Source organism: Opisthorchis viverrini (assembly GCF_000715545.1).
Source record: "Opisthorchis viverrini unplaced genomic scaffold opera_v5_275, whole genome shotgun sequence".
Lineage (NCBI taxonomy): Eukaryota > Metazoa > Platyhelminthes > Trematoda > Opisthorchiida > Opisthorchiidae > Opisthorchis > Opisthorchis viverrini.
Window position 1 is genome coordinate 603,577 of NW_008751936.1, and position 12,392 is coordinate 615,968.

Below are 12,392 nucleotides of genomic sequence, written 5' to 3' on the forward strand. Positions count from 1 at the left end.
TTCAAGAGTAGACGATTGAACCAACAGGGTATTGTGTACCCCCGGACGAATTGCTCGCCCCCCCCCCGGAACAAGAGGCTGTCACCACGCGGGAAAAAATCAGTACGACGCTGTGGAGGGAGCTTTATCTGAGTAGAAGAGTAGCCGATTGAAACAACAGGGTATCTTGTACCCCCGGACGAATTGCCCGCCCCCCCCCCCGGAACAAGAGGCTGTCACCACGCGGGAAAAAATCAGTACGACGCTGTGGAGGGAGCTTTATCTGAGTAGCGATATCAGACACAAAAAGAGAAGAATTATGCTTTCAATGACACACTATGGGAAATCCATCGAATCAAAGTGAGGAGCAGAAAAGATGGAGACATCATCTCCATGCGAATCACAATCATGAATTTTGATGACTGAGGTAAGTGAGAGAGAGGAAAAACACACGGATATTCATATGTTGCAAAAGTATCGCGAAAAGTACAACGAATGAAGGAAAATAGTGGTTAAAAATGACGGGGGGCGAGGGGGCGAAAAGTCCGGTGTGCTCAGCCGAGCACCTAATTGAGAACAGTAATAGTGCGTGGTACATCGATCGTGATTGGAGGCAGGTGTTCGAGTAAATCCACTTCGTGCAGATGTCGTTTGTGTTTGGCGGCAACCGCTTTGTTCAGTCCGGGACCTGCAAATGGAAGGCGAAAGAGTGAGGTACTACCGAGTAGAAACAGAAACCGATTGCTAGACACGCATGCATACAAACAGCAATACCATCGTTGAATAGGATACTTCATTGGCACAAAATCTATGATTTGTTGTTACTCCCAGTAATGTACGTCAAGATGCGCGGCAGCCGGCGCTGCTCACCAACGGTTGGCAAGGATCAGGCGGTAACCGGTGGTAGCCTCATTCACAATCACCGTCATTACGAACGTCTACACTGATGCTTAACTGCCGTACAGCCATACAAAGTTTTTCTAACGTACTTAAAGTCTTGAAGTGAACGAACGAAAGGGTTCAACAAGGAGAGACCCGGTGTTACCCTACCACAACCATCCTCAAGTGTTGACACGTCCAAGTGCTGAATAAGACCGCCTGGAAAGAAACTGACAACACGAACGCCAGTGACATCGATCAGCCGCAATTGCTTGCATTGTCTCCCGCCAAGGGCATGCGGGGTCACGCGTCCCCATCCTGCAAGGCGTACTGCACCAACAACACGTAAACTCTTCGTAACCTCTTTCACACCCTTCTACAAAGTCATCGGTTGCATCATTATGACGGGAGCCATGGTGGACGGCAGTTCAGCATTCGTCGTATATGGCAAGGCAATGAAGTTGCTGGATACTCACCACAACTGAAGTACGGACCACACAACCGAATGCCCGTTTTCTAATTACCTCGTTAGGATGTCTTTGGCGCCATTCGACACCAGCAATGCTTATGAGGCATCGGTGGTAAAAAAACTGAAGAGGCCTCACATCGTCTGCCCACAGAGGCCATGACTTGCAACCATACAACATTACAAACGACCCTGAGACGTAACGGTATGCCTTCTAGATGCCACCAAGCCAATACGTGGCCAAGTCAGCGTAACCTGTGCAGTGTGATCAGCTCATCTATCGAGGCTGAGTTATTTCTTCCGAATACCATTTGATGTACTTCAGCATTGGTGATCCGGTGTTCCCATCAGTTTCGGGCAATGTCTCGGAGACATCGATGGTAAAACACTGGAAGTCTTTTGATGTCCTCGGCACGCAGCAGCAGGTTTCTGATCCATATAGTAATATGGAGCGCTGTAGGGTTGTGAGACTGTTCACCGGGACTTTACTACTCTCTTTGAAAAATGGCGAGTGCAGACCATCGGTTGAAGGAATAAAACCTCAGGCCAGATTCACGTTGCTGACAGTGGGTTGATGTTCCGAAGAGAGAAAAGTGGAACGTTGGAGCTCAGAGTGGTAGACCGGTTGACAGCAGTGCATCATTCGATGGGTGTCTGGAGCCCAGCCATCCCTAATAAGCGAACATCAAATCATTTGGACGGATGTGTCACGTGGAGGACACGGACCAAACGAAGGAATGCCCTGATTGGTCGAAATGCCAGCCAATCCGAGTCGAGCACCTTTGACTCGACGCTTCTCGAACCCCACACGGAGATTCTAACACGACCTTGTGGAACATTGTGACTACCCTATAAATACAGTAGTAATAATTTTCCTTTCTCTCCATAAACGGCTGTCTAGAGGTACCGTGCCTTTTGATATAACATAGTGGGCGCAACAGGAGGCTAAAGGAACGATACAGAGTTGCATTAGCGTTCAGCAAAATGTGTGAGGAGGGGAGTGTGAGTAAGGGTCGACAAAGCTGCAATGGCAAATGGTACTTCCCGGTCGAGGAGCTGAAGTACTCCACCTCGAGCCTCCGACTCAAAAGTCTGACCCGCGAGGCAGTAGGGCTTTCTTTGGAGACCCCGTGCGGAACTGATGACTCAATAGTCTGACCTTGTCGGCCGCAGTGGACTGGCCTGACCCGAACAGCCAGAAATTAAATGGCTGCTAATGCGGTTGCGAACAGCAGGTTCCTTTCGGGTAGGACCAGACTCTTTAATTTCAAAAGCGTTTCGACGGCATCGGTGTTCTACAATTCCACTCAGCTTTCTCGCTGATCAAGCTGAAAATAGACGATTCCAAAGAAACGTTGCTGGAAGTACATCGATCCTGTATACGCACAGGAATAGCTACAAGAAGAGACAAGTATATCTCCAGTTCACACGGATGCAGTCACGTGAATAACGCCGATTGGCCAACGAAACGAAAGAACCATATAGACAGCAAATGCGGGGACAACTAGATAGATCATGTAGAGCAACACTTACCGAAGTAACTCATAAGAACGGGCAAAACAATGAGACCGGTGATCGCACCGAAAACAATGATGCCCAGATACATGCGGAAGTAGAACACCTGGAATAGTCGCGACTTGGAGAAAGCAAGAATCACGATCCCACCAAGTTTCGTGAGAGTGATACCACGGAGGATCTGTAAGAGGAAAGATCGCATGCAAACTCTGATCTGCTTTATGACGAAACATTAAGCATATCGAGAGCAATTCAGTGCACGTGAGGAGGGGGAGCATATGTTAACAGTAGAAAGATCATTGAAAAACAAGTCAACCCTGCAAGGCTAGTCTGTGGTCAACCTCCTTCACAGAGAACCGATAAAAAGTTACACGCTATTCACGCGGCGAGATGGATCAAGTGGTTACAGCGCGAATCTACTGACTGGAAGGTCCGTGATTCGAACCCGAACTCTACCTCTCGACTTCCCCAGTCTAGGCTTGGGCAACCTGACAGTATCCCAGCCCTCGTGCTTTCTTCGGGAAGCATGGCAGCTAGACACCGGGTGTTACGGCCGAATGACTTTATTCACGGTACGCATCATCATCATCGACAGCATGACATCAGTGTTCAACACCGATGCTTCACTGTACGCATAAATCCACAAATAAGACAATGGTCATTTCGATGGCAGGGTGAGGATGTTGGGGATTTTTTCCTTTAATTGAATCCCGAAAAGTACTGCACATCTGCTTCATTCTTTTTATGAATCGCTGCTGTTCATAAGTCACGTGCCGGAATTTGCACAGTTTTAAACCGAATAAAAAAACAAAACTGTGGCACTTCGAAGAAGGCCTTACTGACTTCGAACAATAGTCCGTTCAAGACAGAATCTTTTCTACTGAATTTGGAAAACCTTCACGTACTCTTGCCTCAGTGGTAAGAGCGCGAATTTACTAACCTGAAGGTCCGTGGTTCGAACCCGACATCTGCATCTCAACTTCCCCGAGGCGAGATGGCTCAAGTGGTTAGAACGCGAATTTACTGACCGGAAGGTCTGTAGTTCGAACCTGACCTCTACCTCTCGACTTCCCTGTCTAGGCTTGGGCAACCTGGTAATATGCCAGCTCTCGTGCTTCCTTCGGGTGGCATGGCAGCTAAAGTGTCACAGCTGAACGATTATTACTCCCACCTGCATTACTTAAATAGCTGTTTGTTTACTTTAGGCCATCGTTTGTTACAGCGCCGTAATGAGGAAGCTCACTTGGGTCGTTCCATGGATTGTCCCAAGATAGTGTATGGAGAGATCCCTTGATTATTCCGCGTAGTAACTGGATACCGGAATCGTTTGCATCCATTTGAGGCCACATGTGAAACACGCAATGCAGGCATGCCAGCCGGTTTATTCGCGATGGACCTACCTTTAGGACGAAGGCCGACAGCACTGGAAATGTTTTCAAACGGATGCAGACGCTTCAGGTGAGACTTGTCTCCTTAACCGGGGGCAAGGTGGCCCAAGTGGTTAGAGCGCGAATTCACTGACCGGAAGGTCCGTGGTTCGAACCCGACCTCTCTTCTCGACTTCCCCTGTCTAGGCTTGGGCAACATGACAGTATCCCGGCCCTCGTGCAACCTTCGCGTAGCATGGCAGTTAGGCACCGAAAGGGTGCCCCAGCTGAACGATTTTTTTTGCTGTCTCCTTACCCAAGATAATCATCAATGCGCATCACCGCACAAAATATCCAGAGGCACACGCCTTCAGCGTCAAACTTTGAAACAGGAGAATGAGTCAAGTCGTTTGAATTGTTCGCACTTTGTGCAGAAAGCCTTAATGTCCATCAGTCCAACCCCGCCAGACACACCCATAGAACAGAAAACTGTCTGTCGATCAAAACCACACAACTGGCTCGTTCTTGTCGTCAACCCCACCCATTTTTGCAATCAACTTTATAGCAGATTTTTTTAATGAAAAAAGTCCCACGTGGTGTACATTATATGCATAAGTTGATTAAGGTTCTCCCTGTGAACAGATAGAATATGAAGACCGAAAATTTCTCTCCGTCGGCAAGTGAACCGACGGCAATGCCTCGGTGTTTCCATCCAGAACCATTCAAAATTGGCCGATAGCTTAATGGAAATTTAGACGGATTCCGGATACACAGCCAGCAACCGGTACTGAAATATGATTGGTTGTTGGACCTGACCAGAGATCGGTCGGAGATAGGCTCGCTCGTTTGACCAATCACGTGCGAGTTAAACCTACCGGCCGTTATCTCACCCAGCTGAGTGCGGTAGGGCGCCTCACTCAGCAAACCATATCAGAGTGAGACTGACACCAACGCACTCAACCTGGTGTAGCTGTGGTGATGACAACAACAACGATCCGAATACGGGAAGCGCATAACCTAGGCATGGGTTAGAAACGAGGTGCTTCGGGTTGTCTGATGCCGGTGAGTTCAACTAATGGAAGTATGATTTGAGTGGACCGATTTCGTGATAGTCATGGCTGGATGGTGATAGTGAGAACCTACAGGTTAGCAACACAAGGTGCAACTGTCTGGGAAGAGTGTAGTAACTAGTACCTAATAAAATATATTCCCATGTGTTTTACTCATGAAGTAGACAAGTGAACATGAATCTGAAGACGAGGGCCGGCAGCCAATATGAAGGCGTCCATGCTGGGTTTGAATCCAGGTCATTGAAACAAAAGTGTGAGGGGCCGACCACATAAATCAGACTTTTCAGCTCGATAGGTCAGATTCTGGGAGATGAGGCGAAAAGTGGCTGGATGAGTAACAAGACTTACCGAACTTCCCATGTCGGTCAACGCGCTTCTGGCACGTTCCAGTCGGGTCGGTTCGAGGCTCACAGTGAACGCACGCACAATATGGGCGCAAAACTCCACACCGATCCCGATGGTCTATGGGTAGAAAAACAGTAATGAGTTGTGGCGGGGGGTCGTAACACGAACAATGAAAGACAAGGAGAGATGCATCGAACAAGAGAATGCTTACCACGACCAAGTTGACCAGTGACAATGCGTTTAGATCGATATGCCACAAAACCATGAGCGCCAGCATACTGAGTACAATGAAGACCACACCAAGCACGACCATAAGAGTGGCGATCAGATTCAGACCCAAAAGAAGAAATGTGACGACGGTGATGGCCAACAGACAAGCGCCGACTTGGATGAGTGCCTCGTTGACGATGGTCACGTATTGCTCGTAGAAAACGTAGAAGACGCTGATGAAAAATGAGTGGAAAAAATAGAGCTATGGAATTGACATGGATCTGATATCAACATGTTGGATGTTTTAACTCGTTCACAAAACGAACTGCTGTGGAAAACTGTTGGGTTGGGGGGGGGACCCAGTACTGATTCAGTCATACAGCAATAGTATAAATAGTCAATGCCTGTGATAACAGTCCTTGTTTTTTTCCAAAAAAGTGAGGAAAGACTGGATGACGCTGTCCTTGCGCGGATTCACAAAGAGTTGTGCACATTACCCATCATTGAGTTAATCAGTAAGCTACACGATCTCGAGGTATCTATTACATCTAACATGAGTGGTTGGCAACTTCCAAAATTGCCTCTGAATACTCTAATTTAGGGCTATTGAGTCGTCTTGAGACGAACGGCCTCGTCGCCAAGCGCTCGGAACCGCTTGGCCGGCAATCTGGACAGAAACTGACAACAAGAACGCCACTGCCATTGATTTGCAGCGTCTCCAACCAAGCTTAGTGGGGATCTCGCGATCTCCACCCTGGAAGGTGAGTAGCACCGACAGGACCCAGACGTTTCATAATCTCTTTCATATCTCTCTCTGCCAAGTCCAACGTTGACCAACTCTGCTTCCGCCACTCTGGACTGAGTACGGAAAACAGTACTCCTTCGGCAAACGATGGTTCGGCCTACGCAACACATGTCCCAACCAACGCAGCTTCTGGTACTCGACAGATTCTTCAATGGGAGTCCCCGTTGCGCAACCGAAAACTCGCTTTCTAACTGCCCGGTTATGGATTGGCCAACACCGACCCACACGAGCTAGGTTCCTGAGAAACTGGTTGTCGAAAACCTAAGGATGTATCAGTTCCGCCGCTCCAACGGGCCGAATCTCACAGCCGTACAACAAAACAGTCCGTACTGTAGCCCGAGATACCAACAACCGACCAGCTGATACTAACCAGACTGTCCACCCACCCATGGGGATTTAGATAAGACGAGATGTACAGATCCCAAACCATACAGTGTGCTGAAACAAAAGTTCAATGAATGGAATCGCATTTTATTGCACGTGGTTTTATTGAGCAATGTGGGCACTCACCTATAAGCGTAAACAGAGTTGCGTGGGGGGGTTTTCGAGTCCACCGGATCGGAGTTGTTTGCTCGCCATTCCTGATTAATCTCATCGGCCACACGACGAGCGCCGCGGAGAGCGTTGATAAAATCATCCGGTTGACTCAACACCGAATGATAGGTCATGAAGTAGGTGGAACTGGTTTGATTTTGAGTATCGAGTGGAACCGCGACACGATAGGGTGCTCGACCACTGGAAAAGCCGAAAAAACCAGAAAGGTTGGTGCCCAGTGGTGTTTCTGACTCGCCCAACAGACAGTGAGATGTTCTGAAACCAGCTAACGCTACCCCAGGGTGTTAGGGTACAAAAAACTGCGAGGACATCCAGATCTTTCTCCGGATACGACGGGGTGACAGTCTGTAAAAGACGTCCCGATAGAATTTCCGGGAAACCTGAGAGAAATGCTAAATTCATTTGAGATGAGAATTCAAAGATGGCTCGATATCTGACCTTGAATTCCCGAACGATTGTCCATAAAGAAGTTGCAGATAGGAAGCGTACGGTTGAAAAAAAAATTGTCCATCAATACGAACCCAGCAAGAAGATCACACGTTCACCTAGTTTTCGTGACAGTCCAAAAAACGTTATGATTCAAATGAAGTTTGAGCTTCACAAATAGCCCGTAAGAGACGCGGGAAAGCCACCGCGACACAATTCTGCCGCAGTCGACCTCAGACAGGATGCCGACCAACAGTGAAGAACAAGGAGTGAACTAGCTCTGGGTGGGCGGTTAAACTCAGAGAGAGCAGTCGGTAACAGATTGCTAAAACAGCGTCCAGGGGGAGCCCACTCTTGGGGTGCCTGCCTGCCATGCCACCCGGAGAAAGCATGAGAGGTAACATATTGCCACGTTACTCAAGCCTAGACAGGAGCAGTTCGGATGCAGAGGGACCTTCCAGTCAGCAAGTTCGCGCCTTACCATCTGAAAAAGGTTTTCAGTGAGTTGGGAGATCAAGAGTCACACAGAGGAAAATTCCATCATTATACCCAAACGGAAGCAATTCGCCGTACGAAACTACAGCCGCAGTACAGCGAGAAATCATCGGAACGGCGTGCTGCTGACCGAGGTCACATGACAGATGAAAACAAGCCAGTGTAGAGGAATGGCGGTGATTCGAGGTCATTCACAAAAGAGCCGTCGTTGTCAAGAGATTGGGACTCACTTCTCATTAGCAGATTGCAACAAAGTAGAGGCAAGCATCTTATTTAAGTTACTTAGAAATCCAGTGTTTTCAATATTATTTTTTTGTTGAAAACTGGCTTCCCACTCAAATTTCCGCAGGACGAAAAAATTTTCATGCGCAGGACAAACTGTCTGAGACACGCTGGATTCCTCATCGCCTAAAACGAGGGTACCACCTGTGGTGTGCTGCAAATGGCGGTACAACTTCTATGTTAGTTCTTCGTTTACTGTTGTGCCCACCATGGTATATATGAAGGCTCGATATCTTGAGACTGTCCTTTATGGAGATATTATTACAACTCTTTTTCATAATGGAAACTACTAACAAGGTTGCTTGAAAACTCTTCGACAGCCCACGACCGGTTTCCCCCTTCTTGTGGCTCATCAGGTAGGTGCAGTCCCCGAGTTTCCATCAACCTTGTGTTCCACTTGAACACGAATTGCACTGTTTTCGAGAAATACACTCATTTGCAAATCAATTTGGTTTTTACGAGAAACTCAACTGAATCTCTCGGTTATGATATTCTACAACTCTGTCTACAGTGTTATCGCAGAATGTTCCCCGCGGTTGCGTTACAATTTCGTGAAGGGGGCTAGAAGCACCGAGGCTTGCTGCCCGATCCTGATTGGCTGATATTCTGACCAATCAGATCATGCCTTCGTTAAGTCCGTAGACCTTATTAATAGTGTGTTACGTCTATAAAGTAGGCATGTATTTTTGTCGGAGTTCATATCGCCGGATGATTAGAGATCTATTCTGGGGGTCAAAAATAACCAAGAAGAGAGAGAATATGGGCTTTTGCGAAAGCTTGACGACTCACCCTTTTGGACAGTCCATTGTGGGATTTTGCTCGAGGAAACCAGGTAAGTAGTGATTGAAATCAGCCTCATTCGGACGACCGTCGACCAGCTCAACTGGACAGGTGACACAGTTCGACTGAGGTTCACTGGCCGGGCACAGATCTGTGCTATTTCGGAAAACACGACAGCACATCGGAGAACCATCGGGATCGACCCAATCAAAATAATCATCGATCCAAGAAGATGGTGGTTGTGCGATCCACGAGCTGAAAACGCAGTTGGGCGGTAAAGAAGGCGCAAACGATCCACGAGCTGAAAACGCAGTTGGGCGCAAGATTTCATCTACAACCACTGGCGGGATTATTCAAAGTCGGGCGGAGATTTACAGTTCAGAAAGTACCATAATTAAGGCTTTGTTCTAAAAGGGTCACGAGGGAGGAGACACTGTGGAGGGGTTTTGCTGTGCCTGACGGATACGATGGATCAGAGTTCCGCTGAAGTGTTTACGTGCCGTGATCTGTCAACTTGCAGCAAACGTACTGAAGAGTTCTCCTAATCTAAACAGTTCGACATTTTGTAACTGCCCAGAAGTGACACCCATTCGGTGCATAGCTGCCATGCAACCCAAAAGAAGTACGTTCAAATGTATTAAGCAATAAGCATATATCTGGTGTGGGAGGAACTTCATCGCTGAAAGCAGACCCCCTGGATGACAGATCATCATACAGTACCACTGTACTTTAACAGCCAATAACAACCGCTTAACTTTATTAAGTACTTTTCAACCAATAAGGGAGGGGACCACAAGGTCAACTCGTCCATCCGCAAATAAAGTAATAATAATAATAATCGACCGGCTGTAACACCCTTTCGGTGCCTAGCTGTCACGACAACCAAAGAAAACACGAGGGCTGAGATACTGTCAGACGGGAGCAGTTGAGATGCTGGAGGGTTGAGTTCGAACCATGGGTCATTAAGTTCACGCCGTAACCACTGATTGACCTCGTCAGTCCGAATCAGCTATGCACTTTAGTAGATCGGCGTTGTGATGCTGACGAAAAAGTGCAGTATGGCTACACCGACTCCTAGGAAGAGTTCCAGTCATTGAGGGTCCACGGCCCGCGGACTGGATCAATGCACAGGGGAACGTAACAATTGGTCCAGTGTTTGGCCAGCCTAATTTACCAAAGATTAAAGGTTGTATTTGAAATAAAAGCACTCACCGAAAGGTTCTTGGTCCGAACCCTGTAACGACTCAATACGCGTGCTTTCTGGCTAATTACGAGAGACTGATAGGGTCCCACAGTTGATGAGGACAGGCTAGAGTATCAACAGTTCATTCAAACACTTACTAGGAGGCCATTTTCGACGCGTCACTGACTTTTCCCATCAACGAAGATTGCGGACAGCCGACGCCGCCACAAACCTCGTTTTGACCCTCAGTCCGATTGTACACATGTCCTTCGGTCACCACAAAGTAGAGCGGCGGACCGATACGGAGATCTTCGGACAGGGCATTGAAATATTTCAGCATGTAGGAGTCAGTTGGCATAGAGAGGCGCTGATCTAAGCCGAGATGCATTCCGTTCGGGATAATGGCAACACAGAAGCAGATCCAAGCAAGACTGATCACAAAAACGATTGGACGAACCCACCGAGAAAGGACGAACGGGGTGAGTACGTTGGCGATGAACCGGTACAGCCAGGGTGTCGAATGGGATTCTGATTGCATGAAGTAGAATAATGGAATGGAGAGAAAACAAATGACAGGAAAATCTTCACATGCGTGTTACCAAGGCTGGAGTACGGTTAAATAACCTTGAGAAGCTGAGGTAATCAATCCGTGCGCTTTTTACCGAGTCCTTCGTTTCGATGGGTCATGCAAAGCTTGGAGACCAAGCAGAACGGCGTAAAAACGGGTCTTAGCCAGGCCAAATCGGATATGATAAACTGATCAAATGGCATGCGGTCGGTGGTGATAACGACTGACCAATCATGTTGCTCGTCAACGCAGCAACGTTAAGCCGTCGAAACCACTGCTGTGTTTCTCTGAGCTTGCTTTTGTTCTCCCCCAAGAACGTTTGAGTCATTGTCTGCTTCCGTTTGATCCCACACTGTATGCTGTGGTGATTTGAACTAACTGCCGTCTACTCTCCAATGCCGCAAAAAGACTCAGAAACAAGCGAGTACAAAAGCTGCAAGCGATATCGCGGTATAAATACCGTACTTTTGACCTTGAATCCAGGTTAGCCAATCGGCCTTGTGTGAACACTTATCATCCTCGGCCGTTGGTGAATTGATTGACTGCTTGAGCGTCCAATCGGCAGCTGGCTTTTCTGGCCCGGAGGCTTGATGCCTTCCCTACTGCGAGTGTGGTGGAATTTGCGGGTCTCAGCAGATTTTGGACATTCTGGGGTTATTTAAAAGAAATCGACCTTGCTGACAAATACATACGCACACGCTTGCCAAACTGCTTGTTGGTGTTAAAGAAAATCTGTCTCGGTATCTCATCGCGGGCCCATACACAGGTGAATGGATATCACACAATGTTTACAGAATCAAAAGGTCAAGCCAAATGCTAGGAGCGTACGAGACGAGTGACTAGATACAGGATGGAGGATTGGTTTATGTGTAGTTTTAAGCCTATAGAGAGTGGTCTTTTCGTGACATCTGACGAAGTCGAGCAGAGTTGAACTGACTAGGATGATTGTAAGGACGGCGTAATGAAAAGAGATCTGAGGGACACAGGTACTTCTCATCACAGACAAACTCCTGATAAACCTGTCAGCCGCGTGCGTAGAGTTATTTTCCACCCCGCTTGTTTGACCGACTCGATCCAGATTTCCGGGCTTCTACAGTTGTCACATTCTTCTGTCGAAAGCTTTGGATTCTTTTCACATCCTCCAATCGAACAAGCTTCGTTCTGAATCCTTTCAGTGACCGAGCGAGACATTACCTAGAATTTTATGCCCATATTTGACCAGAGTTAAAGCGCACGTTCTTTGCAAACAAACGTTCAGAGCTGTCACCTGGCCGTCCCTTCCATCAGAACAGAACGGTCAGCAATGGCCCTCACTGTTCCCATAAACGTGCTTAAGCACCATGACATCGCCCTCATCTTTGAGGACCAAAGCGAGGCACAAGCTCTGTTGAATAAACTGACCGCCATCATACCATCATTTGGCATGCGCCTTGCACCTTCAAAGTGCAAAGTCCTGCTTCAGAACGT

General features: G+C 47.7%; 1 protein-coding gene across 1 annotated transcript in view; it reads right to left on the reverse strand.

Moving 5' to 3' along the window:
* Positions 1-215: 215 nt before the first annotated feature.
* T265_09470 (hypothetical protein) overlaps positions 216-12,392 on the reverse strand; it is a gene marked incomplete at both ends in the record, with an annotated part of 62,229 nt that continues 50,052 nt past the window's right edge. The window contains 7 exons of the mRNA XM_009175545.1: positions 216-667; positions 2,858-3,020; positions 5,625-5,738; positions 5,833-6,064; positions 7,147-7,371; positions 9,184-9,429; positions 10,516-10,885. Coding sequence (XP_009173809.1) covers positions 546-667; positions 2,858-3,020; positions 5,625-5,738; positions 5,833-6,064; positions 7,147-7,371; positions 9,184-9,429; positions 10,516-10,885 — 1,472 coding nt within the window. The remainder of the gene's footprint in view (positions 668-2,857; positions 3,021-5,624; positions 5,739-5,832; positions 6,065-7,146; positions 7,372-9,183; positions 9,430-10,515; positions 10,886-12,392) is intronic.